At 36.4% G+C, this 27656-nt stretch overlaps 1 protein-coding gene across 2 annotated transcripts; it reads right to left on the reverse strand.

The window, feature by feature from the left end:
- Positions 1 to 1563: 1563 nt before the first annotated feature.
- SFC (ARF GTPase-activating protein) lies at positions 1564 to 27656 on the reverse strand. 2 transcript variants are annotated; one of them, XM_086588284.1, is made up of 19 exons: positions 27309 to 27656; positions 25967 to 26043; positions 25477 to 25577; positions 24299 to 24369; positions 20118 to 20180; positions 19011 to 19055; positions 12982 to 13047; positions 12806 to 12853; positions 12566 to 12661; positions 12436 to 12477; positions 11215 to 11430; positions 10929 to 11060; positions 10592 to 10819; positions 6304 to 6390; positions 5839 to 6180; positions 4838 to 4983; positions 4669 to 4750; positions 2548 to 3032; positions 1564 to 2106 (listed from the first exon to the last, which is right to left on the reverse strand). In XM_086588284.1, exons 1-19 carry the CDS (start codon positions 27351 to 27353, stop codon positions 1992 to 1994), a joined length of 2487 nt encoding a protein of 828 aa, XP_086444410.1. In that variant the 5' UTR covers positions 27354 to 27656; the 3' UTR covers positions 1564 to 1991. The 2 variants fall into 2 exon arrangements, with proteins under 2 accessions (XP_086444410.1, XP_086444417.1); XM_086588291.1 differs by having other exon boundaries at positions 5839 to 6063; positions 27309 to 27489.

A 27656-nucleotide genomic window follows, 5' to 3' on the forward strand; every position in this document is an offset into this window, starting at 1 on the left:
CTTACCACTGCGACACTGGGTTTATAAAATTTGGGAATTTATGCCTTCGATTATCTTTAAGTAGAAGTTATTTATTGATTGGAGGGAATAATAATAGTCTTTTAAGGCTGAGTCCAACAGCTCTTTATCCTTTTAAAAATAATGTTAAAGTCAATATATTTTATTCTTTATCATTAGTTTTTTATGTATATATATATAAAATTTTACTCTCTATCTCTATTTTACTTTCTATGAATAGAGATAGAGAATAGAATTCTTTGTATATATAAAAAAAAATTAATAATAAAAAATAAAATCTATTGACTTTAGCTCTATTTTTAAAAGAATAGGAAACCATTAGACTCAGCCTTAAAAGATAAAAAGACTTTTAAGTAGAGAGTGATGGATAAGAATATTCGTTTCCTTTTGCATAGGGGAAGGTGTAGGAAAGTAGTTGCGCATGCGCCGTGCTTTTTACCAGGAGGGTGCAGACCCTGGCTTTGCTCACCAGCACGGCTGCACTCAAATTTATAGAGATCCTTACTCCAAAATTTGTCTACTGATATATTGAACGTGTTAGGCCATTATGAACCAATTGTATTCGAAGTTGTGTTTTTTTTTTGGAAATGATCTCTATGGTGATTGCTGAAAAGATCATTCCCACTAAAACACAGTTGGTCCAATCAACCAACCCCACGGAAACACACATGTTGGCCTGTTATAATTTATAAACCAATACTATTACAACAGGATTTTTAGTGGAAATGATCTATGTGGTGATTACTGAGAATCTCATTTCACTAAATCATAGCTGGTACAAACGGCTTCATCTTCGGCTCTTTATATATGAACAAATATGACCAGAACCAACTCAATGGAAGCCCAATTTTGAAAATGTTAGTTTTAATTGAAAACTAGAGCCCTACTTTTCGTATTATGTTAGAGAAAGAAAAAGAGCAACCGACCTATAAGCAGCCCAATGTAATGTTTTGATATTACTATACTAGGCTGAATTGTATTAGTGAGGAGTGAGGACGATATTAAAGTGTGTTTTCGTACAATATGGTGCGCCGGTGCAGTCTGCTAAGTAGAAATTTAAACATCTTACATACTTTGAAACGTTATTGATACATTCACTGAACCAAAAAAAACGAAAAACACGCGTAAAATGATCTGGGGTTCACCCATTAGCTTCGAGTTTTTGGTTTTTCAGATTTCAGAGTGCCTGAAAATTGTCTTCAGGGGCTAATTTTGCGTGTAAAGAGAATACAGAATGGAACACCTCAGGTTCTTTTTTACTTTTACACCGCACACATACTGGGAAAAATACAGAAAACAAAAAAATATCCATACCCGCAGTTGTCTTCAGACATCAAATATGCAAGCAGCATTTTAAACCATTAGTAGAAGCCCCGCTTCTCAAGCTTTCCAAAGGATCGAAATTATAGCAACTAACCACTCCATAGCCATGTCCAGAAAGTGTCAGCAACTAAAAATACTCAACATCATATTATGAGCACAATGGATGTATAGAAGTTCATACAAAATGTCGAGAGAAATTTATGCACAACAGGCAAAAAAAAATTCAGCACCAAAAAGGGTAATGATTTTCATATATTTGACAACGATCCCAGTCAAACACCCAATACATGGACCAAGACTACAAAACTAGTGTACAATCACGAAACAAGCTGAAACTTCAAACCCCCTAAAAACCTTTCAGAGAGAAATTAACATACCACATATACAGTGAAAGACCATGCATTTGAGCTTGGATGAAGAGAGACACGGCAGGATGCTTGAATTGAGGGATACGAGTCCTCTAAGTTACTCCCAAAGCAACCTTGAAAAGCGGAAGCATAGGGCAGCACTGCCAACCTGCAAACTCTTAACCAGAAAACCACTTGGCTATGCTCAACAATCAGCCTCATAATCATCAGTACATGGTCTCGTATAAAATACCATACAACACATAGATGTGCCTGTCCCACTGAAGATGATTTTCAATAGTTTCATCTATTTGTGCCTGCTAAAAGAGCCAGGAACTCTTCTTCTTTTAAGGTTGAATCTGAAGCATCCAGTAAAGGGGTCTTCCCATCCCTATCAACAGCCCGGTGGTCAGCTCCCCTGCAATCAGTTAGTGAACCACTTAGAGTTTTTCAATGGATGAGGAAAATATTTCCAATGTACTTAAATTGCAAATTAATCCATTTGTAAAAAATAAAATAAAATAATAATAATAATAATAATAAAATACAAGATTTTAAGTTGACCCGATAATAACTCTACAGCTAAAAATATTCATGCTAGTACATTGAAAGATTGGATTCACCATCCAGAATGCCTAGGTGGAGATCAAATTTTTGTGAACCAAATTGGATCAAATTCAAAAAATCGTTTAGAATAAGAAAAAACGAAACATATCAATTACTAATGAATAAATGATCATATACCTTTTTAGGCTGAATTAAAAGTAAAGACCAATGGCATCTAATGCAAACATGGAAAAGCTGGTGCAAGCGGAAACCCTAATTCACAACCAAGGAGAGAGAGGACGAGAAAAGTCACCTAGAGAGAAGCAGCTTTGCAAGAACAGTTCTGCCTCTAAAAATACAATGGTGGAGCGGTGTCTGTCCTCTTGAATCCGTAGCATTTATATTGGCACCATATTGTAAAAGAAGTTCTACCATGCCTATGTCTGAAGTTTGACAAGCAAGGTGAAGCAAGGAACAACCTTCTAGACAATCGTCTACATTCGGGTCTTCTTCAATCGTACTTGCTGAGTTCAAAGTGCTTGCCTGCAAAGACTCCCCTGGCAGGCAAGTAGAGTGGCAACTAGAATTTGGCTGCTCTTGCAACATCATTACCTTGGCTAGCGTCAAAGAAGCATTAAAAGAAGCTTCTCCATGCACCGCATTGAGGTCTACATCAGAGTTAACAATACAGCGGTACACGGCTTTCTTGTCATTTATACGAATACTGTCCCACATATGATTGGCCAAAGAAAGAAGATGTTGCTCTTCTGGCTTGCACACAAAAAGCTTTTCTGCATACTGCAAGAAGAGAACAAACTTAAATTTGAGAATCCTGAATGACTATTCAAGCCTACAACCAGGGGAAAGACCTTATATGTCTGCAAAGGATTAGGCGTTTATTGTAATAAAGCTTTTAACGTGAGTTACATTGACACGGATAGGTGTCCATATCGAACACGGATATGAAGTATCTGACACGGCAAAATATTAAAATTTGAGGTAAATCACATACAACAAGTGTCTGATATGTGTCTGACACGGACACGTGGAAACGTATCCGACACGGATTTTTTTCAAAATATGGTGTGTCCATTTAACATATTTTGACCTAAAATGTTTTTCAGAGTGAAATGTCATTGTTCCATACCTCTAATGTGCGTTGACATTCTTTCAGCATGCTATCAATCATTGTGTATGTTGTCTGCCAGAGGCAGATAACGGCGTGCCTTTGGCATGTCGTTTGTTAGATGTCTCAGATAAAACTAATTCTTCTGTAGTATAGGATATGTTATTTATCTCCACATTTGTGGTATGGATGTCTAAGACAAATTGTAATTGGATTACGAGCAATGGTATTTCATGTAAATACAGAGAAGGGTACATAATTATGAGCCAAAATACAAATATGTGGTGGGGACGTGGGGTATACCACGGACATGTGGTGGAGAGAGAAACGTTTCTGCGATTTGATTTTATAAATTGTAACATTAATGGATAATATAAGTGCAAAATGAACTTAACTTAAAAAACCTTTCTCGAAACGCACACTATTATTAGTCTTCAACTCTGACCATGGCCAATGGCTTACAACTCAATTTATAACTCTCTACAACCTTAAAATTCGAAACCTATTCCAAAAACAACTCAAATTGGAATAGAAACATGAAATTTAGTAATAATATATAATTAGAAATATCCAAAAACACCCTAAAACACTAACTAGACTAATTTCCTAAAAATCTCTAAAGATACATAGCTAAGTTACATTGACACGGACACGTGTGTCCATATCCGACATGGATACGGAGTGTCTGACATGGCGAAATATCAAAAACTAAGGTATATCACACACAATGTGTCCGTGTGTCCGATACGGACACGTGGATACGTATCCGACACAGATTATTTTTGAAATATGCTGTGTCCATGTAACATAGATACATAGTAATAGGAATTAATTTGGGGATGATCAAGGATTGTAAACCCTAAGATACATCAAATCCTATTTGGATGGGTATAATTCTTGGGCCCTAGGCACTATTTAGACTACTACAGTTTCTCGAAATTGTAGATAAATAAGCAAAAGAGGATATTCTCAATATATGAAAACACATTTCCCAATTGCAAGGGAGTTGCAGGACCGGACGCCTGACTGACTGCCTGAGGCATGATAGAACTTGGATAATTCCAAAGACACAATGACTTGTGTCATAGACATTTATTTACTTGTGGATTTGAATGGGAAATATGCAGGGCCGAATCATTTCACTCCAAACCAAAAGTGAAGGGAAAAAATAAAATAAAGAATATGCTGACATTTATTTACTTGTGGGTTTGACAGGGAATACCAAATATGCAGGGCCAAATCATATCACTCCAAACCCCAAGTGAAGGGAAAAAATAAAATAAACAGTATGCTTGTGCAGACCAAGACCTTTGCATGAATAAACTTCTCTTTTATCGAAATAGGATCAGAATGACTTGGTTTACTGATATGCGGATCAGACAAAGAAAATCTGCACCAAAACAAAAGCATGTCAGTCTTAGAAAATCTTTTGAAATAGCTAGTAGGTATGAAATATATCCACCCATGCATCTTTTACCTTGCGAGGGAGTCGTCAAATGACGTTGTATCTCTTTCGTGCAATAATTCTTCCCAAACAGAGTTAACATATGAATTTCCCAGTGACTGAAACAATGTTATAACAGAAGGCTCCCAAACTTTCACATCAAGCGTTAGTGACCTTACCTACACAAGTCAGTGCAATTATTATGCATCAAACGTTGACTAAAGGTGCATACATTGTGCACTGGATACAGTAAATAAACAGAGTCAACTTGAGATTCTTTTTTATGATGTCATCATTTTGCATGCTTTGCTGCACGGACTCCATTGGAAGATTAAATACCAGATAAGGTCTAAGAAAACAGTTGGATACAAATATTTTTTGAAAGATATTGATTCGCCGTTGTAAGAGATTGAATCATGCTAGAGAGATATTACATGTGGTTTGTTCCCTAAAACCTATGACAGACGAGTTAATCAGCATATCATCCCATTTCATCTTAACAAAATATAATACTTTCGACTGGTAGAAATTAACTTGGGGACCGCAATAGTTGAACTTGCAAATTCAAAACTTATATCATGTCATACTTTGACACCTTAATACCCCTTTCAACTCAATATAGTGTAGAATACACTACGTCAAAACAAGACCAAGTGACAAGGCTATGTATTGATGGAAGTACCCAGTTGCTACGAAATAACTATCGTTCTTCGGAATTCAGTGTAGTCATGCAGCAGGTGAGGAAAATGAAGATTTTCTTTCTTTTTGATCCATGGACTTTCTTACTTATTTCAATGAAACTCCAAAATATTTTCAAGAAAACCTTTACCAAAACAGAAGTACCATAGACAGTCACTGGAGTAACCAAAGCAATAAAGTGAATGTAAAAAGTGATAGTAAAGTTTTCAAGTCTAATATCCAAAAGAAACAATAATAATTAGAGCGGAAAATTGGAACAGCAATAGCTGATCTATGACATTCACTCCCTCATATGGGAACATTTAGTTTGGAAAGATAACAAATTAAAATTTTACCTTTGAAATATGTACACCAAGATTACGATGAACACCCGAACACTCAATGCAGATTAGAATGCCGAGGTTCAAAGACGCCCAGTCTGGGTCAAGAGCGCCACAATCAGCACATACATCGTTTCCACAAACTCTCCTCAAGACATCAATAGGTTTCTCACTCTTCACATTTAGTCGTTGCTGATGTGAATTTCTACATGATCGTTCATGATGGCCTGCAATGAAAATCTTCTCTGATCCACACTCTTCAGTTGCTGGATTATCAAAACTAGATGGACTCTCAAACGAACTACTCTCACTTGGAGAGCTATAGCGACCAGTGCCCATGGGACTAACAGGTAAACACTGTCACATGATACTAATAGTTTAAGTAAAAGGGAAACAATATGTTACGTACTCAAATTAGAGAACCTAGGTGTTGAAATCTACAAAGTATGACACAACCAAGCAGAAACTTAAAAAACTTACTTGCAAAGGAGTTTGTGAACTGAGCAGTGAAGCAATAACTCCTGTTATCTTTTCAATCCAGTCCATTTGGTCCAAAGCACTTTCTGCCTATATCAACAAACAACCATATATACTCAAGATTAACTAGATGTGAGAGGAGGGGTTGGTTGGTTGGTTGGTTAGCGGTTCAAATATATACACATAAACAATACCATAGCCAAATGCAGACTTTTTTCTGAAATGTTGAATCTTTGTCATTTTAGATGAGGAACATGTTTTGTTTTAGTAAAACTCAATATCATTCATCCAATTTTGTCATTTGAGATGAGGAACACGTTTAATTTTATTTTTGTTATATTAAAATTCAATGTCATTCATCCAATTTTAAAATAATACATATTGCAAGTTACATATAATGATCTTAGGGAGCAAGAACCTACTCGATCCTACCACCCATGGCCTTAAGTTACAAGAGTATCCTAATTACAAATAAAATAAATAAAAACCCTACTCCTAGAAACCTTGGACCCAGAACCCAAACCCCCCCCCCCCCCCCCAATTGAACAAGACTTCTTTGATCTTTGACCTTTTCCACAATTTGAAGTTTTTCTCTCTCCTTATGCTCGAAGATCCTCAAGTTTATCTTCTTCCATAAAGTTCTTACAGTCACACTAGGCATATGATCCACTAGCCACTTGGACTCGAGCTTGGTAGACAAAGAACCCACAGTCAAATTCTTTCACCAAGGCTTCTCTAACATTTAATGGTAGAAGCCAAGGTTTATGGAACGAGAATAATAAAATATTTTAAATATTATTTGCAAGTGGGCAAGGGACAAGAAGGTGATCAATACTTTCCTCCACCCCTTTAAAGGCGAACAAATGTTTGGTAGATTCATACTTCTTCGACTAAAATTATCAAACCTCTTGATCCCTCCCAAGTAAGCAAGGCAACATTATTGATATTTTCTAATACCTAATATCTCAAACAATACTAAAAGATCAACACTGCAAAAAAAGTATATTCTATCCTCGATATCCTATCTTGCACATCAAAGATCAAAAGGTAAATACCCACTAATTCATTCTTAGATTCTCTTTTTGTTATTTTTTTTCGTTGTTGTTATGTGTTGCTATATTCGGACCTGGTTTTATGGTGTTTAGTCAGTGACAGGAACATGCAAGTGTGACCGACTTGACTTACATGCTTAATCAAGTGCATATTTGAGAAAGTAATGATAGAAGGATAAGGGGAATAACTGTTTGGCGGGTCTAGTCCCACATGGGATAGAAAACCATCTTGGGCCCTGGATAACTTATAAGACAAACCACTTACTTGTGTCGTGGCCTTTTAAGAAAACCCCACTTACATGATGGGTAAAATTTGGGCTTGGGTCTTTGGGTGGCTAAGTGGGGACAATATATAAACTAAAAGTACATGGTGAGCTGTCAAATGTATCAGGGTATGAAGACCTCATGTTGAGGTAAACTATAAGTACATGGTAAGCTGTCAAATGTATCAGGGTATGAAGACCTCATGTTGAGGTGATATAACGCAATTTTGTCATAGTTTGTATCCGTGTTGCACTTTGACCTTCTCCATCACAATACTAAATGTCTAGATCTATAAAATCTTGTTTTATCAGCCACAAAAGAATAATCATTATTATAACAATAACAATAACAATAATAATTGTTTGATCATTTTCTTAATCAAGAAACACAGATAATTTTGTTGATGATCAAAGAACAAAGAAGCTTATTGTATCAATGGAAAGGAAGAAGATAGGTTGAACCACCTTTTAATGGTTGCCTTGTATCGTATGAAGAGAATCAAACTCAAAACGTAGTTCAAGAGATCTATTAAAAAAAATAGATTAGGGTTTCCCATCATTACTTGTGAGCCAAGTAATTATTGTATAACAAGGAAACCAACTCTTACCAAATCTTATCCAAATCCTTCTCGAAACATCTTTCCCAAATCAATAGGTTTTCTTACGTGTAAGAACTCCTACATTTACTTAAGCATTAAGGAAGCAATATTTGGTTTAGATCTAGAGTTGTTAGAGTCCCGAACTAGGCAGTATTCCGGAATTCCTGACTAGGAAGTGGTCTTTCGGAATCGCACTTCCTGACTAATAAGTGGACTTTCAAAGTTGGACTTCCTGACTAGATAGGAAATGGAGTTCTTGACTAACTAGGAAGTGGACTTTCAGAGTTGGACTTCATGACTAACTAGGAAGTGGAGTTCAAAAACTAAACTTTTCAAGGAAGTGAAGTTCCTGATTTGCTAGGGAGTGGGCTCCTGACTTAGACCTCCGTCAAGGAAGTGGAGTTCTCGACTTGGAGTTCGTGACTAGGGTTGAGGCCTCTGAACTGACCACCACCTCCTCTGGAGTTCTCAACTTGGAGTTCCAAAAATTTAGCACCTCCTCTTGTTTCACTTCTGTACATGGCTAGTCAGGACTTAGACTCAAAGTGTGTTCTGGTCCTTCCTAGTTCCTACCCACACTAGGACCACATCCGAGCATGTATAAGATGTTGTCACTTGTCACATTTCCATTTCTAAAATATTTACATAATAATAATAATAATAATAATAATAAAGAGTGTGAAATAGGAACAATAGATGTCAGAATGTAAAAGCTCTTCTCTTTAGTAATGAAAAGGGGTAGGGGACCTCTTAACAACCTCGCTTGCCTATCAAAATAATAATAATAATCAAAAGCACACAAAATGGAAAGATTCTAGGCTTTTACATGTGAGAACAAAATCATTCTTTTAGGGTTTGGGCAGGCCACCAATTCTCTCGCCCGCAAGCCCCATGGATTTCACTAGCACCAACGTTTATCCTCACTTAACCACCCACTGGTTTGGGCCACCACAACAGGGTCCATGAGTTTTGAATTATATCCTGACAAGGCCACACTAGTTGGGATGAGATCAATCCTAACCTCCTTGTTGTTTACGTCACTCGTCCCATACTCCCATGTGAGACTATTAGACATCCGTCCGGAATCCAAGAGTCTTCAATCACTCATGATTACACGGTTAACATGTCACTGACATCCCGAGGTACACTCCTCTCAAGGAAATATGAACAACAAATGAGCAGCGCCAATGAACTTGGACAGACTAGTCAACATCAAACCCTGAAGATCACTCCATGTTGTTGGGATCCCCGAGGGTTACCCTCTCAAGCTTCCACAACTCAATTTGTGCCACATCCTTGGTGTACAAAGACATTTCGTTAAGCCACTCACCTGGCTTGCAACCTTTAATGACTTTGTCTCTGAACTTTGACATGATCAGTTGCATTACATCCTAGTCAAACTCTCACACATAGGCATGCTCTTCCAAGTAAGGGTACATGCTCAAGAAGGCTCATCAAGAAACATTGGGGAGCTAAAGTAGGATTTTCCTAATGTTAGGAGTCATGAATTTGTCCCAAAATCCACCAATCTTATACAACATTGGAGATTCTCATACCTCATTACCAAAATTGATCCACTGTAAGTCTCATTTGGAGTACACATTTCATCAAAAGAGGGACAGCATTATACGGATCCACACCTTATTGAACAAAGAGGAAGCTTAGTTATTACGCAACATCTTGCTTATAAATGAGACTATGGATATCACACCATGACCTTTTTGTGTGAATTACAAGTCCAAAATTTAACATATTCTTTAACAGTGGGATATGAACTCAGTTGTGCATCATGAGATCTCACCATGCGTATTCCAAGTCCAAAATAGATCCTATTTCTTTAACCAGGATTTTGGGAATCAGTTGTTTTGGACTTTGGTTACTACAATATTGTGGGGAGACCTGGTTCAGAATCAAGAATGTGTTAATAATGCTATAGATTTTAAAGTATTAATTGTAAGATTTCACTCCCATTTTCCATAGAGACCTAAACTCGTGTTTCATTCTCCAAATAATTACTCTCTATATACCTTTATGACATTTAATCCCTACTTTCTTCTGAAAGGCTCTTCCATGTTTAAACAGTGATAACCTCACGGCCCTTCCCTCTCCCCAATCAAAAGAGACTATTGAGATGTTAATGTTCCATCTCTCCAAAAGAGTGCATCCTAGTATTTACTGAAGTTTTATTAAACCAATTCATCCACAACAGTACCGTAGTTGCACATAGTAGAGTATGTAAATGTTTCAAAGAAAGCTTTCGCTTTTCAAGAGATCAAATTTCTTTAACACCAAAGATCAGGATTTGCCACTACTAACCATAGCCATCAAATAAAGCAAACAGAATATTTATGCATTCAATTGAAAACCTAAACTGTACCTGCAAAGTGTAATTCTTCGATGGCGAAATAATCCTGAAACAAAATCTCAAATCTGACTGCTCTGCATCAGCTTTTATTGTTGATGTAAGCAAATTTACTGTGTGATGAGCAACAGATTTCTCATCATGTGCTCCACCATGATAATGAGACGACAACCACCTACTCAGTAAACCAGAACTAAGTTCAGAGGAATTACTCCTCTGATTCGAAAGCTGACTCCCAGATCCCTAAAACAACAGGAAAAGCCTTGAGCACAAAGATCCACAGGTATATCTGAAGAAGAAAATAAAATAAAAGCACAATAAGTTCCAAATTATTTCCAGAGTAATGACTTACAGATGGTTTTGTCCACTGCTTGCGATAGTAATATAGCATTCCTCGACTATCAAGAACAAAAAACCTTCTCTTCCAGTCGCCTCTCAAGTTTGAGGACCGCTTTGAAAGGTACCCTTGTCGGATAGTTTGAACCTAAAACATCAATGTTCTTAGATATGCAAGCATTGGTGTGGAAGGAACATCTCTTACGGGTATCAACTTTTTAATACAGCTGTAGAGGCACAAACTCTTCATGGACAACTTTTACGCGTTTAAATTTGAACATAAAATTCATATTTGCTATTACCTTCCCCTTCCCAGCGGATTGCATAACTGCCTCTATCATTTTATGTGAACTCCTACCAATGGCTTGTATTCCATCCCCATTTGGAGACCCCTGTGAGCCATTTGCAGACCACCGGCTTTCTCGGTCAATCTGCCTCTTGTAATCTTGCATTCTTTCGGTAAGAGCTGCCTGCTCATAGTTTGACCTTTCTCTTGACTGCTGTGCATAAGTCAATACCTTCAAAATGATATGAAAAAATAATATCACTGCATTCAAGTGTTTCTCAGCTTTCAAATAGACATTAAATAAATCATATATATAAAGGTGTATCTTTGAACCATACAAAAGTGTATCCAAGAACTTCTTAGGCAGATATGAGAAATGGAAGTACAATATTTGCAACCAATTCTTATCAAAAAATAAATAAAAAAATAAAAAGAAAAAACAGTAGACATTGTTGCTTACAAGTTACAACCCAAGGAACAGGTATTAAACAAGAAACATGACATGCCATTATCATGTGTGTTGTCCCATCACATCACACGAGCTACCACCTCTATAAAGATAAACTTTGTTCCACATAACCACATAAGCATCCACATCATAGTCAACCTGGCTGGAGGACTAACATCACCAACCCCGCAGGGTAACTGACCATAACTCCATACATGACTCTTGAGAAACCAGGGCTGATCCCATAGAACCAAATAATCATGAGTGATAACTATCAAGGCGACGCTAACGATTTTTGGACCTCAACCTCCCCACATGTGGGGATGTGCAAAACCGTTCATGCTTAATATTAGATACATACGGATGTTTTTGTGAGCTTAAACGAGTCTTGCTGTGTCCGTGCAAGCCTACTGAGTGCATTCAGTATCACAATATCATGTAATCTGCTGCTGGTTCGAGTAAGACAAGTAGCAACTGGTCGAACGCTTCAGTAAACTTATGTAAATTGATGATATAGCACTGTTACTGGAGTTGAAAGAACTTATAAAGCTGGTATCATCACCTTGGTAAGACCAACTTAGTTGTGTCATCTTCAAGAATTGAGCTCAGATTATAGGTTTCCAAGTAATACAATAACAAGCATGCCAAACAAAATGATCGAATAAGACAATAGCAACAATAACAATGATGGTGACGATAACAACAATGAACAAAAGTGATCATGGTGTGAATCCAAATTATAATTGCAACCAAACTGAACCAAGTAGCTAGTAAGGAAGCATAACAAACCTGGTTAATATATGGCTCCATTTGATGTAATAACTCGTAACCCTGAGTACACAACCAAGGTCGAAGGTTCAATAGCCTAAACGTGTTGAAGCTTGCTTACAGTAGAATGCAACAGCACTAAATCACCTACCTGTTTGAAGTATCGAAGATGAGCATCCATTGTCCCACTAACAGACTCCAAAAATTCGAATCTTTTTTTCGCTTCAACATTAGAAAGAGTAGTAATCTGGACAAAGAAAAACATGACAACTTGGTACAAATTGCTGAAACTTTGTTGATGTTTCATCTTATTCAATCATATCATCAGAAAAGATTGTTACTAGGCTTCGAAGTAGAGAAATGGCCAGATGGGTAAGAGAAGTTTACATACCAAACTGAATCGAGCTTGCTCAAATGTAGACCTTGCAATATGAAGTTCCTGCACTCAGGTAGATTAGAAGTTCAAGATCATTTTGAAGAACAGAAGAAAGAAACCACTGTTCTTGTATACAAACCCAAAAAAAGCATACATTCCTGACAGACACACACACACATAGAAGAAATTACCTCTTCTAACATGGTAGCTATATCCATCTTTGTGCCTTTCCGCAATGACAAAAACTTCTCACGAGCCTGTTACACAAACGTAAAGTACATTTCACTATCAAAAAGTAGTTTGGTTAAGATATTATCATATTCACGACCATATATTGCAAACTTGGTTTGTGCAAGTGTTTTAATGATTAGCAGATTAGTGCTTTAGCATTCCTTATGGCTTGGTTTGATGAGGCATCCAACATGCAGGACCTCAGAAGAAAATATGGATTACATATGCAATAAATAGAGCTTCTCAAATCAGTTACTCGGGTTCCTCTTTAAGTCACTTTGCCCCAAAACCTAATTCCCTAGAGCCGAGAATTTGGGGCTCTAAGAGCATCTCTAGGTAAATATAAAACATGTAGGAAATCACCAAATTGCAGAAAAAACGCAAAAAACCCTCTCTACATGGATATCAAACAGGTAGAATCCACATTGTAGTAGCAAATTTGCTACCAATTTTGCAGGTGGAGAGCGACAAATCAGGTGTAGCGTGCCAACCCAACTGTCATCTGACTTTTTTGTTTACTTTTTAATGTCTTGCACACCATACCAACTGTCGGCGCGACAGATGGAGTGCAGCATGCTACAAGTTATTTGTTGTTTTGCTACAGTATTACACTACCATTCTGATTGTCGCGCTGCACTTGGGTTATCACGCTGCAAGTTATTTGTTGCCTGGGTAGGGCCCCCTATTTTTCTGCTAGCAGCTTTGCTACCCACCTGGAGATCGCAAAATGTGCCATGAGGAATTCTTCAAGTTGTGTAGCAAGTTTAAAGAATTCTTGCTAACCACCTAGAAATGCTCTAAAGATCCTTCTAAGATTCTCATTTCGTTTTTTAAGTTTTTTCCGACTGATGACGTACTCAATAGCTACACATTACCTTTTCTAGCCTTGGTACTATTGATAACCTTTATCTTTTCATAAAAAGATAAGAGATATAATGTGTATGAAAATACTTTTTTCTTTGTTTCCAAGGGATTGGAAATCAATCAATCATGTATTGTTACTCTGCTCATTTCCTTGGAGAATCTAGTCTACTATTCATTTGGTTTCTACGTTGTTTTGAGTTACTCCTGAGAGTGTACTCGATCTCCCAACTGTAAGGCACAAAGGCCCAATCTCTGCCTTATAGTGCATTCACGTTTGGTGTCCTTGTGGAGACCATATGGAGAGAACAGCACAAGCTTCACTTTGTCGCAAGGTCATCAGGAAATTTTGGATCAATATATTCAAGGAATTCAGAGAAATTCCTTGTGATCATTTTTTCACCAAATGAGCATTGACTTGTATCATGAATCAGTTAAGAAGAAATGGTAGGAGACTTGGAGAGCGTTGTAGGTTACCTCAATCTACTGCCTCTTATTCAAGCAATTTCATTTTCTTTTTACTGGTAAAGATAAAAGGCTCGCATACAACAAATAACGAGCCTATTCAAATGTAAGACAAGATGACCTACAATACAACGGATGCCAAACAGAAAAACACAAACACGAAAACATAAGTTACAAAGGTCTCATGGCTCGATAAAGAAAATAATGTTAAAATTTCATTCAGCAGCTGGCAATCATTCTTCCAAATTCCAATTATATTAAGAGGTATTGTTTCTAATAGAATAATACCTCACATCACCATCTTTAAACTTGTTGCAAGAATTGTAGCGACGATCTTCTACAATGAACCAAGAAGACTATCGGTCTATAATCTTTTAACTCCTCGGCTCTTTTCTTTACGATTAGAGTAAGTGCCCGTTTTTATTTTGATGTAAATTGTTAGCTCGTTGTTTTGAAGACATAGGCGTGCGCCCATGTTTTCTTCTCATATTATAGACGTGCGCCTATAGTTCAAGTCCAAGCCCAATGGGTCGAGAGTCCCCTAGTTTAGTTATTCTATTTTGGTTGTTGCCTACATGGCGTGTTACTATTGGTCTATTGTTTTTAGGGTTGTTATAAATAAGGGCTTATGGTTAGAGTTTCAGTCAGTTGTTTTAGTTATGTTTGTGTTTATGAATTATTGAGTGAGATTTAATAAAATGTTTTCTTCTCATATTATAGACGTGCGCCTATAGTTCAAGTCCAAGCCCAATGGGTCGAGAGTCCACTAGTTTAGTTATTCTACTTTGGTTGTTGCCTACATGGCGTGTTACTATTGGTCTATTGTTTTTAGGGTTGTTATAAATAAGGGCTTATGGTTAGAGTTTCAGTCAGTTGTTTTAGTTATGTTTGTGTTTATGAATTATTAAGTGAGATTTAATAAAATGTGAGACTTTTAAGGTTCTATAAAGTGTAGATTTTGATTAAGTGTTGTTTCCGCCACTTCAATCTACATTAGATTTTTTTTTTTCTTTTTTTAAAAAAAAATAATAATAATAATAATGTAGAGAAAACTGACTTTTAAAAAGTGGTGTGTTTGGAATATAACGTGAAAAGTTTGTTTGGCGATTATTTTCTTTTTCAAAGTAAGAAAAAAAAGTATGTGTCATCATGTGCACACATTATAATCAAATTCACTAAAAAAATTCAAAACTAAAAATCCCTTATACCCATCCACATAAGTACTACTACAAAGTAAACTATGAATTAGGTCGATGGGTAATGGGCAGAATTTGCCCACATATATGATTTATAAGATTTCCTATTTCTTGTTGTCTCTGTGTTACATCTATATTGTAGATGTCTGATCCACTTCATTATCACCTTAATCAGAAATAACCATATCATAATGAATCGAATATGTCATCAATAAGAGCGTGTTTACTAATAAAGTTATAAATAGCACGCAATAATATTTTGTCGTTCCTCTTTACCACAATGATTGGCTAACTTCAAATAGACATAAGATGGTTCAAACATTATAGACCAAATATTATGTAATTCACATACAAAAAGTTGCGAAATGTAGGTTTCGAAAAATTCTCTTTTATGTTAACTACCAAGTCAAGCGCTCATTTGGTTAGGATGTAAAAGTGAACTTTTTCACTTTTGAAAGTGAAAAAATGTATTTGGTTGGTACCATAGAAAGTCATTTTTTAAAAGCAAATATCACACTTTTCAACAAGTTCCAAAATACTAGTTTTTCACTTTTCCTTTCTTTCTTTCTTTTGGCGTTGAATTTGGACTTGGTAATTAACATAAAAGAAAAAATTTCAAAATCACCTACGACTATTTGTATTTGAATTACCTAGTCATTGGTCTAGGATCAATATACCACATTATCCCTATTTGAAGTTACAAAAAATTGTTGTGGAAAATCAGAGCAACAAAATATTATTATCGCTGCATGTGATATTTATAACTTTATTAGAATACACGCTCTTGGTGATGACATGTATGATGCATAATAACACGGTTAATCAGATTTAGGTGATGATGAAATGGGTTAGACATCTACATATATAGCACGGAGCAACAAGAAACGGGAACTTGAGAGACGATATATGCGGGCAAACGTCTGTCCATTACTGTCTATCTATTTCATAGTTTACTAATTGTTTTTATTAATACTTCTGTGTATGGGTAATTAGGATTCTAATTTGTAATTTTTAATAATTTTGTTATGATGATTTGATTATAATGTGGCGTCTGACATACACATGCTTCTTTTTTACTTTCAAAAAGAAAGTAATTGCCAAAACAAACCTTTTCACTTCATATCTAAACACACCACTTTTGAAAAGGTAATAAAAATGAAGTCACTTTTCCACTACAATTACTTCTAATAAAAAAATGCTAGTAAAATCCACTCGGGAGATGTCCTCCTAGAACTCTCTGACAATGCTAATTACAATGATGGATGGAACTTAGGTTTAGAAATCCACATTAGTTGACCAATAACATGCAATGTATTCTCTAATTAATTCTCATTTTATGTAACTCGAAATAAACACACGCAGGTCATATTTGTTCCAGAAGGGTGAACTACGCAACAATTATCGGTTAATTGTGAAATATGGACAATTTGAATATATCTTAGATGTTCTCACTTTATTCTTATCATGTTTAAACCTCGGCAGGATTCTTCTATTTCAAAAACAAACTCTAAATTTCCTTGAGGTATCAACAGATCTTGCTGAGTTTCACCAGACTCAGCCATGTGAGCAACATCCATATTTATGCATACAATACCAGCACAGCACAAAGGTAAAGAATCTTTCGGTTCTCAATAACACAACATTCATGGAATTATGATGGATTATGGTGTAGGAACTCAATAAAAAAAATTCCAGTCAAGCTCATGATACATGTATTACATATGAGTTTACGAGGGATTATTGTATATTAGAAAAATCATGATATTATCTCTCTTTTGAATAATCTCAATTCTTGAAATATCTATTAATGTCACTGTCAAAGGCGGAAGGTGGGGAGGTAGACCAGCTTCGACCCATCCTGGCCGCCTAAGTACTGCCTGGGCAGCGCCTTTGACCAGTCAACATATTAAAAACCTATGTTTTTACAGTAGCATATACACGTCTACATCTCAAAAAAATTGTTTCTTGCAGTTTTGTTTACTCTTGTTTGCAGTAATAAATTGTATTTCACCTGTGTTGCATGGGTACGGGTACGAGTGTCGAGTTTGGGCACGGGTATGGCGATTCGGACACGGCGAGTTTTGAAAATCAAGACACGGGGACACGGCTAATATTATAATTTATTTATTTTATTTTGTTTAATAAATAAATTATTTTAATTCTAAAACATTGAATCTCGAAAAACACAAGGAAGGCATTTGGATTTTGGATTATAAATGATAATGTTTGAAATTGTGGTAAAAAATTTGGTTGTATCCCCAGGACAAGGCCCATTGGGCACTGAAAGTTTGAACCAATTATTAATTACTAGTTTGAAGTTTGAACACCCATTCTAAAAAAGCCTAGTCCATATTATTTGTTTCAAGACTGGCCCGCCCATTTCCACCCAATTTAAGTTGCTTACATCAGCAACTTAACTACATCTTCTTCCTTTTGTCTTGCATAACCCTAGATTTTGCCGCCATGAAAAAAAACAAGGTAGAGAGAGAAGAATGAAGACCAAAGCAAGAGAATAACTTTGCGCAAGGGAGACTCTCCAATCAATATTTCTACCTCTCCTCTCTATTTCTCTGAAAAAGTTTTTTTTTTTTTTCCTTCTACTCAGATCACGAATCTGTATCGTGTCGGTGTCGACACGACACGACAAGGGACACAGAGGAAATATTGGCGTCCCATGCAATACAGTATTTCACAAACATTTAAAAACTAAAAGTGTAGGAGTGTCATACAAATTACATAGTGATAAATCATATTTAAATTAGAATAGAAGGTCGAGAGTTTTTACTACACTGTGGGTTCCTTTTTTGGCTCAACAGTTTTGGGCTTTTTTGTAAGTTTTCTATTAGGCTTTACTTTTCTTTAAATTGCTGATGGTATCAACCGCCTTTCCCAAATTATAAACCGCCCCGTCTTGCCGAAGGCGCCTGCCCACTGATGTTGGGCAGGTCATGGGCGGACTTTGAAGCAGGCGAGGCATTGATGTGAAAAACATGCCCAAGCACCCGCATATCTTTGAAAAAGTCAAAGGAATCTAGTTCCGAACAAGATATGAAGACTATGGTTTTAAAAAATAGTAATAAAAAATAAACAAAATAATAAAAACCGGAAATAAACATGTGGCTAGGTGGACAGTGAACTAATTAACCATCTTTATAACTACTCAGAAGCACCAGAGTAATAGATTATTTGAAGAGTTGTCAGTACAGTAAGCTTGAAAAGAAAAGAAAAGGATGTTCTTCACATTCTTTTGAAAGAATCCATTATGATTAATCATTAGTTCATAACTAGTATCTTTGCTACTTGTTGAAATGTAGATCCATTCAATTCAGAGAATAACATTGTAAAATTACAGTGTCCTTAATAACTATATAAAAGAGAAGTAATAACTAATAAGTAACCTATAATTTCAATATTATTCATAAAAAGAGCACATAACGTCAAAGTCAGGTAAGCAATTGTTAGAATACCTGGTCATAGAGAAGGCTGGCCTTGTCAAAACGCTTCCGAGCTTCCTGCAAAACCCAAAACTTCCATACTAAGGTTCTTGAGTAAGTTGAGAACCACATCCATGGAAAGATCAGTACTATGTTGAATTGTCGACTAGGAGTGCAAATTAATGGGTAACATATTGGAGAGTAAGACTTATCAAGAGGTAGAAGTCTCAACTTAATGATTCACCTATAGAACATGTCCACATAACCTCAAAGTGTAATACAAAGCACATTGATAACAACAAAAAATCGGTTTGATAATGCTTCAATCATCAGGAAACCGATTTATGCAGACAGAGAATGGAAAGAGGAAGTTCTGCAAGCGGTTTCAAAGACTTGGACCATGTCAATGGTCAGTTTTAAATGAAAAGGAAGGGAGTTGTAATAAGCTATTTAACAAAGGGTTAAAAGGGATGACCACCCGTTATTAGTTGCAATTAAGCAAACCCACCCCATTTTCAACTTTTCAAATAATGGGGGATTTTCCTTCGTTAATTAGATAATAGGGGACCATCCCTAACTAACCCTTTAACAAACAATTAGCGTGGTATCAAAAGTAATATCGAGTGGTCATGAAACGGTATTTCTTCATTTTGACATGCAACTCCTCCAAGTAATCAGGTGGCCCTGTTTTTGTGTCCTAGGATATCTTAAAACATATTTCTTTCTCTTTCTTACAAGGAAAAGGGCCTGTATACATAATTACAGATACTCAACCAGTACCAAAAATTGGAAACTCAAAGAACATGTCTAAGAGCTCATGTATGCCCTATCTAATCATTGATAATGTGGGGTACATCTTTCGCGATATAAACATAACAGGTCATCATCACAAGATTATTTCACACTTCCCATACAGTACTATTCAAGTATTATTCCCATTGAAAGCACATGTTAAAAACTATAAGCAGGCAAAGGCATAATCCTACAGACAAATTGGATAAAAAGTTTCTAAGGCTTTTCCTTTGAGTCGGGAGTCATTACTTTATGACGTGGGGAATGTATACACAAGGCCAATCAAAGTTTCAAGCATCATAGCTTTTGCATCAAAAGAATCTCAGATTCGGCAGAAACATAAAGTACCTTGACATCTTGCAAATCAATATTGACAAAGTGAACTAATCTGTCATTTAGCATATGCTCGACCTAAAGAAACCAAATACAAAATGTCAAAAGATGGAAATAATTCAAATAACTAGAGCATTGCCAAATACAACTTTAGAAGAAAAGCATCTCAAACACTAACATAAAGAACTAGCAAGTACAAATTTTAGGAATTTGCCTTGTTTGATACATAGGCCTATTATTTTGTTGAAGAGAGAGGGAAAGGGGGCGGGGTAGTGCGGTCCCTCAGTTTGTCATATCCCTTAACGTATCAAGGCTATACAAAAAAAAAAAAAAAAAAAAAAAAAAATCCAACAAAGAAAACGTTGTGGTCCTTACATAGGGTGTAGAGAATTATCAGACATTACACCAATTCCATGATAATCAACATACACTAGGTAACATGTTACTGCCAAACAAAAGTGGAAAGACAGCAATAAATCACCTGTTTCATGATGCAAAGTATCAAATTAATGGATACGTCCAATTATGTTCATTGCAAGAAAGTTTCAAAATTATTTCCCTCTTTAACTTGAGGGAGGAAAGAACTTAAAGTATAACATGACTATCCTGGATTGTGCCTTTGTGGTTAACTGAGCTAATACATTTCCTCAAGTCAATTTTATCCAAAGCCATGCATTTATAATTTAGACTATTCCACCTGTGTTCGACCTCAGCTAATTTTTCTTTGGAATTCTGCTCTCACTTTAAAAACTCTACAATCTCAACATGTAAATTCCTTCTAGCCATAATTTAATGTCTCAGTTTCAGGGAAAAAAAAGGTAGCAAAAGTTCAATCTCAGCGCATGGAGAATATATTCATCACCAATCAATGTACAACACGTGTTGTTGACTGTTGTAACCTAACTTGTGACCAGCCTACTCAATCTGATGTAGAGCGTAACCACCGAACATCGCAACTGACAAAGTGACAATTATTAATTCTATAGTTACCAGAAGACAATGAGCTACGGCCTAGCTTGATTCCTAGTTTCTTAGACTCAGATACGTAGGCACCTTCTTTTGCAGCCAATTCACTATCAAACCCACATCTAGTTTATGTAAAAAGTCCAGAAACTACCCTTTACATTGGCACCGTCTGTGGGGATAACGATTGAGATGTCATTCTCAAACCACGAAGCACTACCCAAAAGCCCTGCTCGACAGCACCACGACAGTTCATAACCTCCAACAAAAACAATACTTCTACACTACTTGATGAAAAACTAGCAGTGGGTTAGATAAGTATTCTTTACTATAGATCTTACATATTGTTCCTTGCATACCAATTTCTAATTTCATGGATTCCCTGAAGTAATTAGACATTGAACACATGTTTGAAACAAAATATGTTACTGCAGTAGCAGTAAATTTTGTATGAACAAAACTGTTACTTGCTTGAGACTTGCTAACTCGTGAACAACAAGCTATGACAATGCACGGCCTAATTTACTAATGGTTCTTACCACCACCATGGCTCATGCCAACAATAGCCACACCCTAGCTCTTGCCTACACTCGGCCACATAGCTCCAATTATCATAAGAGTCGAAAGAGGTTATACCACTGTGTCACAAACCCTCATAGCTCTCAACGTAAAAATAACGAACTGATATTCATAAAAAGATCATTTGTTTAAATACACAGAGATGTCCAATACCAGATTGTTTCAGATCGTTTTCAAATGCATATTGGGGCTATGATAAGCATCTTGCCCCATCAGCTATTACACAACACCATATGTACCATAGTTTTTTTTATCATGGTTAGAAGAATTGAGACTCTTGTAAAGTTAATTCTCTACCATAAAATGGTTCACACCTCGAAAATGCTACATAGCTCAGAAGGTTCACACCTCTACAATGGGTACAGGAGTTTTATACTCTCATAAAGCTCATATATTGATCAGTTCCTCTACAGAACAATATTTAGAAGATACATAGCTGTGGACGTAGGCAACAATAAAGCCGAACCACGCAGCCCAAAACAAAACAAAACATAAAAAAAAACTATCATCACAATTTCTAATTCATTGCTACAAACTCTATTGGTTCTTACCTACATAATGGCTATTCGAAATTGAGTCTCTTATAAAGTTCAGTACGACCACCATGGCTCATGCCAACACTACGCTACTTAGCTTCAATGGTTCTTACCTTACATATATAATGGTTCAAATTCAGACTCTTATGAAGTTCAATTCCAGCATAAATCATGCTGACGATATGCTACTTAGCTCCAATGGTCCTTACCTACTTCACGGCTCTTTGCCACATTCAGCTCATAGCTCCAATTATCCATAGTACAGTTGGAAACATGTATAAAGTTCAACTTTTATACATACAATGGCTACACTGTCAAAGGCGCCACTTGGGCAGGTTTTCAACACTATCGCCTTGTCTGCTTCAAAGTCGGCCCATGACCTGTCCAGCAGCGGTGGTGCCACCTTTCGGCAGCTTGTAAGGCGATAAAGGTGTTTAAAATTAAAAGCAACTTAAAAAATATAGAAGCCCAAGACCTTCCGGACAACCAACTGGACTGTGAAAGCTATGCATGATTTATCTCTCTGTACTTTGTATGACACTCCAATAAAGGTTTATGAAATATGATTTATTACTATAACGTGTTCATAATAAGATTTCAACTGCTACAGAAATGTATTATTTTGAGATGTAGACATGTATATGTTACTGTTAAACATAAGATTTGTGTTGGCTGGTAAGGCTTCCAAGGCAGTTTGAAACTGGTCTACCACCCCGCCCCGCCTTACGTCTTTGACAGCATAGTACAATGGTTGTGTCACGGACAGCTTCACAACTCTCAAACTAAAATCATAGACAACTTGATATTTTATAGACAAATTGTTTACACACAAAAGAAACATCTTCTACCAGATGGTTTTCAAAAGCACAACGAACAGGGGTAACGATTAATATTTTACATCATCAGCTAGCTATTAAATGACACCACATGTACCATAATATGGTGTGCGAGATGTTCAAATACCATTCCTTCTTCCAAATGGATCATGATCTAAAGTGAAGAGGCTTTCGAAGGAGAATATATTCATCACAAATCCACGCACTACACGTGTAATCAACGGTTATCACTTAACTTAGTGACCGACCTAATCAATCCAGATTGTAACTACCGAACAGACTAATGTCAATTCTAAGGTTACAAATAGTTCCCATTCCATATGAAACATCAAGAACCACCATTTGGAGCACCAAGAGTCAAGTATTGAATATCTACTAAAGACAATGAACTACGGCCTGACTTGCTTACATAGGCACTTCTTAGAAGTGCAGGAAATTTACTATCAAACCCACGTCTAGTTAGTGTAAAAGAGTAATCCAGGAAATACCCTTTACTCGGTGTAGTTAAATTGCCCATTTTTGGCATTTTTATAAGATCATAAAAAAGTCTAGGGTATCTGATTACACAAGGGAAATTTCCCAGGGGACTCTTGTGACAGAAAATTTCAAAGAGATGAGAGTATATGGAGAACTTTCCCCTACTCCTCAAGAACAATTATGATGGGAAACATTACATAGGGAAGGCATAAGCTAATATTTTGGTAGAATTTTTCATGAAATGTTCTAAAAGTGGTGATCATTGCAATTTTTTAGGTACTGAAAATTTTCCACTCAAAAGTACAATCAAATCTTACTTTCGTCCTTCCAATTTTTCGCGTCATATTCCTTCTATTTTCTATCTGGTCTTCCACTCGCCCTTCAAGAACTCTTTAAGTCTCAACATGAAGATTCCTTTTAGCAATACTTGTTTTGTTTTGTTTGATAACCATGTTTAACAGCTATAATCTCCACTTTTAGTGGAGAATCTTGATTGAGCCACAAAGGGGACAGAAGAATCCTACGCCCTTACACAAGCTTAACAGCTAATCTTAACGGAGGAGTTTTAAACACAATGAATTTGACCGTCTAGGGACTTAACTGGGAGCAGAAGTGAATCAGAATTCAGGACACGTAGTAAGAACTTGACTAGTGAATCAGGACTATTGTAGAGAATATCTTGGTGAATTATCATGTGGTTCTCAACTCTGTAAGTAAAAAGCTTCAGCAAGTGCAGCTAAAAACAGTACCACATACATCTACAGCCAAGATCCATTGTTTAAGACTAAAGAGCAATACATCTTACCTGGGATCTTAGAACTTCTTTATACGTTCCGATTTCTCTCAAAGCAATCGTAAACTTTGTCATAACGGGGCCTAAATAAACAGAAATTTTGTTAGCACTCCATAGCAAAAATTTCACTTGTATGTGCAATTCACAGATAAGGTGACTATCCACATCTACGAATAATTCTTTTGAAGACATAGTATTAGTTGAATATACTAGCAAAAAAAGGTGTAACCAAAAAATGTTATATTTCGACTTAGGAGAATTGGTTTAGAGTATAAGTGAAAAGTAAGAGAGTCTAAAGTGCAAAGTTAGTAGGAAAGCTTGTAGATGCATTATATTGGTAAAACTGATGAACAAGAGTATTATACTTGTGCATCTAGCTCAAAACCAATTGGCAATGAGTGAAGAGGCCCAAGAACTTAAACACTGCTATGTAAAACTTTCAATGTCGCATGCGGGACTAAACTAAACATCTCGACGCGCCCTCACCTGTGGTGTTTCTTGAGCCTAAAACACATACTTGGGTGGTGAGGAGTAAACAGGGTCTTTGGGTATATAACAGTAGGGGATCCATGCACTTAAATGATAAAAGTTAATATTAGTCCTAATTAACTTAGAATTTCTAAACAGGAAATAACTCAAAATTAAAAATGAAAAAGAAAGGACAGCCAAGTTATTAAAAAGAAAGGACACCCATGTGATGAGGCCAACATGACGCCATATCCGCCTGAATCATTTTTGGCATCTGTTAGAGTTCTTTGTGAGTCATTAGATAGGTGGGACACTTCGCCCACCCACGCAACAGAGACATGCCTTTCTCTCAAGAAAACTCTAACTAAGAATATGTTTGGGCACAATATTGTTTCATTGATGAAGTGGTAATGTACAAATATAGAGCCACTACAAATCCAAGTTCACAAACGTACAATTAAAAGAAATTGATGCTATCCCTCCCATCTCACCATGAGATCATTAAAACAATGACCCCTCACCGGGATGCCCAAGCCCACATTGATGTTTTTACAATACATACAATTTACTTGAAGTTTTCAAAAAGACACCCAACAAATGACGTGGAATATAACATTCCAAAATATATAAGAGAAAATAATATATTACAGTATCCATGTTGTGAAATGAACTCTCTTCACTAGAAATTTATGGAAAAAAATTTAAATAACTGTAAATATTACCTCCAAAAGCAACACTAATAGGATCATTATGCCCTCCTCCAAACGCCTCAAGCGCGCTTGCAAAAGCAATGTCCCCGTCATAACCCTCTCCAAGGCCTTCTCTGTTTAAAGCAAATAAGAGGTGAATATGTATTCAACGTTATGAGCATCCAACTTAACACCAACTGGTGATAACTGGAGATGCCCAGGACATTTATACTATACTTCAAGGCTCTTGACATCCCATGTGGAACTATAACACACATATACACATTATGAAATATCCATACACACAAACAGACACGTGTGTGTGCAAAATTATTTGCGGCTAGACATAACAATTATAACAACAATGATAATGTTTGTAACTTGTGGCATGTTAAACAAGAAACTTTGGGGAAGTCACTGAAGCTAGCATTTCAAGATATATTGAAACAATGGAGTAGCACAATGCTGACGGTGTAATTATTTATATAGATTAAAAAAAACACATATACATAGAAAGACATACGTGTACTTTCGGCATCCTTTGTAAAACTTTAGACTTCTTTCCCTCAACGATTCGGCACTTTCCTCTAGAGATTCTATCTGTTTGACCAAAGACAAAAGTACAGAGAATATTAGCACATCAGTAATCAACTAGACCACAATATTAGCACATCAGTAATCAACTAGACCAGACAGCACTGAGGTTCCAAAATGCCAGACTAAATTTTCACACGTATGATTGGCACAGGATGAGGAATTTTTGAAGTTCTATTAGTAGAAAACTGTGTTGCATGGGTACGGGATGGAGTGTCTGGTTTGGACACGGGTACGACGACTTGGACATGGCGAGATCTGAGAATTAGGGTACTGTTTTGCTTGTGTCCGGGTGTCCGTATCCGTGTCCGCATCCGTGTCCGCACGACACGGGTACGTGATACAGAGGAAATTAGGGCGTACCCATGCAACAAAGGTAGAAAACTAGGAAGGATTCACTGATAATCCAGGCTGGGACCAATTTTTTAGATCAGGAAGTATATTACTTCAGAGAGCATGAACTAGTTTGTGTACACTCGATGAGAGCATTCCTTAAAACTGTCCTCAGTGAATATTTATAAAGGTAAGTACACTAGGTTCTCATAAATGCTATGAACAATTACTACTAGTTTATAATTCCATGTTTTAATGACCTAGGAAATATATCTCTAGTAGTAACTAAAATAGAGAACACTAATCAGGTGCTCTTCTCTGTCCACAATGTTTGACTTTTGTTAGAGTTCTAAGAGAATATATAAAGATGTGTGAGAGAAGACCGGAATTTATCTAGGCCGCACTCTGTTTTCTCTTTTTCTCTCCAAAAATTTTCTTCATTAGCAATGACATAGTTTTACTACTTTGCCTTGACATTTGAAAGTGCATTAGAGAAGAGATTGAATCACTGACATTGAGTTGATTTCTTGTATATTAACAACTTAGCAAGTATTGCAATAGTGTGCTGGAAACGACAAAACGTCACTTGATCCGTTGCAAAACACCAAATAGGCTCTTTACATTTTTGAGATGAGCGACAGATTTATTTGCGCTTTCAGAATAGTTCAACCAAAGAGCCTAGATACTAGCACACCAGTGAGCATTCTCTAAATATACAAGCTTTTAGTTAAGCAGCTCACTGGTGAAGTTGACGACTAGCTAGAAGCTAACCACATGCTAATTCAATAAACAACTTAATCTTTTATTCATTTTTAAAGCTAAAACTAATACAGAATGTAGCGTCTATCAACCTGCAATTACAAAACCTAACTGATCATCCTAGTTCACATTTTGTATTAAAATATTGTGAATTAAATGAAAATTTGCACCAAGTTCACCTGTTTCCGGAACATAGGAGAATCGTCGAGCTTAGCGAATAGCATGATTGATTGATGCTTCTACTCAATCTTCCAGCATTCAACTGAATTATACCACCCAACCCTAGCTGGTAACTCAAATTATTATTATTATTATTATTATTGCAGCATTGATTGATATGTCAAAAAAAAAATTTGTTAATGAATGAGAGAGAGAAAACGTTTTTGCTGCTTTTGAATTTAATGGCCCGGATTTGGCGGTGTTAAAAATGAAAACAACATTGGAAGTCGGAAAACTCTTTCTCTCTCTCTCTCTCTCTCTTTTTCTCTTCTGTTGGTGTTGTGTTTTAAATTGGTTTGTTTTTGTGT

The sequence above is a fragment of the Coptis chinensis genome, chromosome 2 (assembly GCF_015680905.1).
Source record: "Coptis chinensis isolate HL-2020 chromosome 2, ASM1568090v1, whole genome shotgun sequence".
In the NCBI taxonomy this organism is placed as follows: domain Eukaryota; kingdom Viridiplantae; phylum Streptophyta; class Magnoliopsida; order Ranunculales; family Ranunculaceae; genus Coptis; species Coptis chinensis.

Coding starts and splice junctions, on each gene's coding strand:
- SFC (XM_086588284.1), bottom strand. CDS start 27,353: ATGCTATTCGCTAAGCTCGACGATTCTCCTATGTTCCGGAAACAG. Junction 10,820..10,928: donor AGCAGTGGACAAAACCATCT/GTAAGTCATTAC, acceptor CTGTTGTTTTAG/GGATCTGGGAGTCAGCTTTC. Junction 2,107..2,547: donor GCAAAGCTGCTTCTCTCTAG/GTGACTTTTCTC, acceptor AACTGATTGCAG/GGGAGCTGACCACCGGGCTG.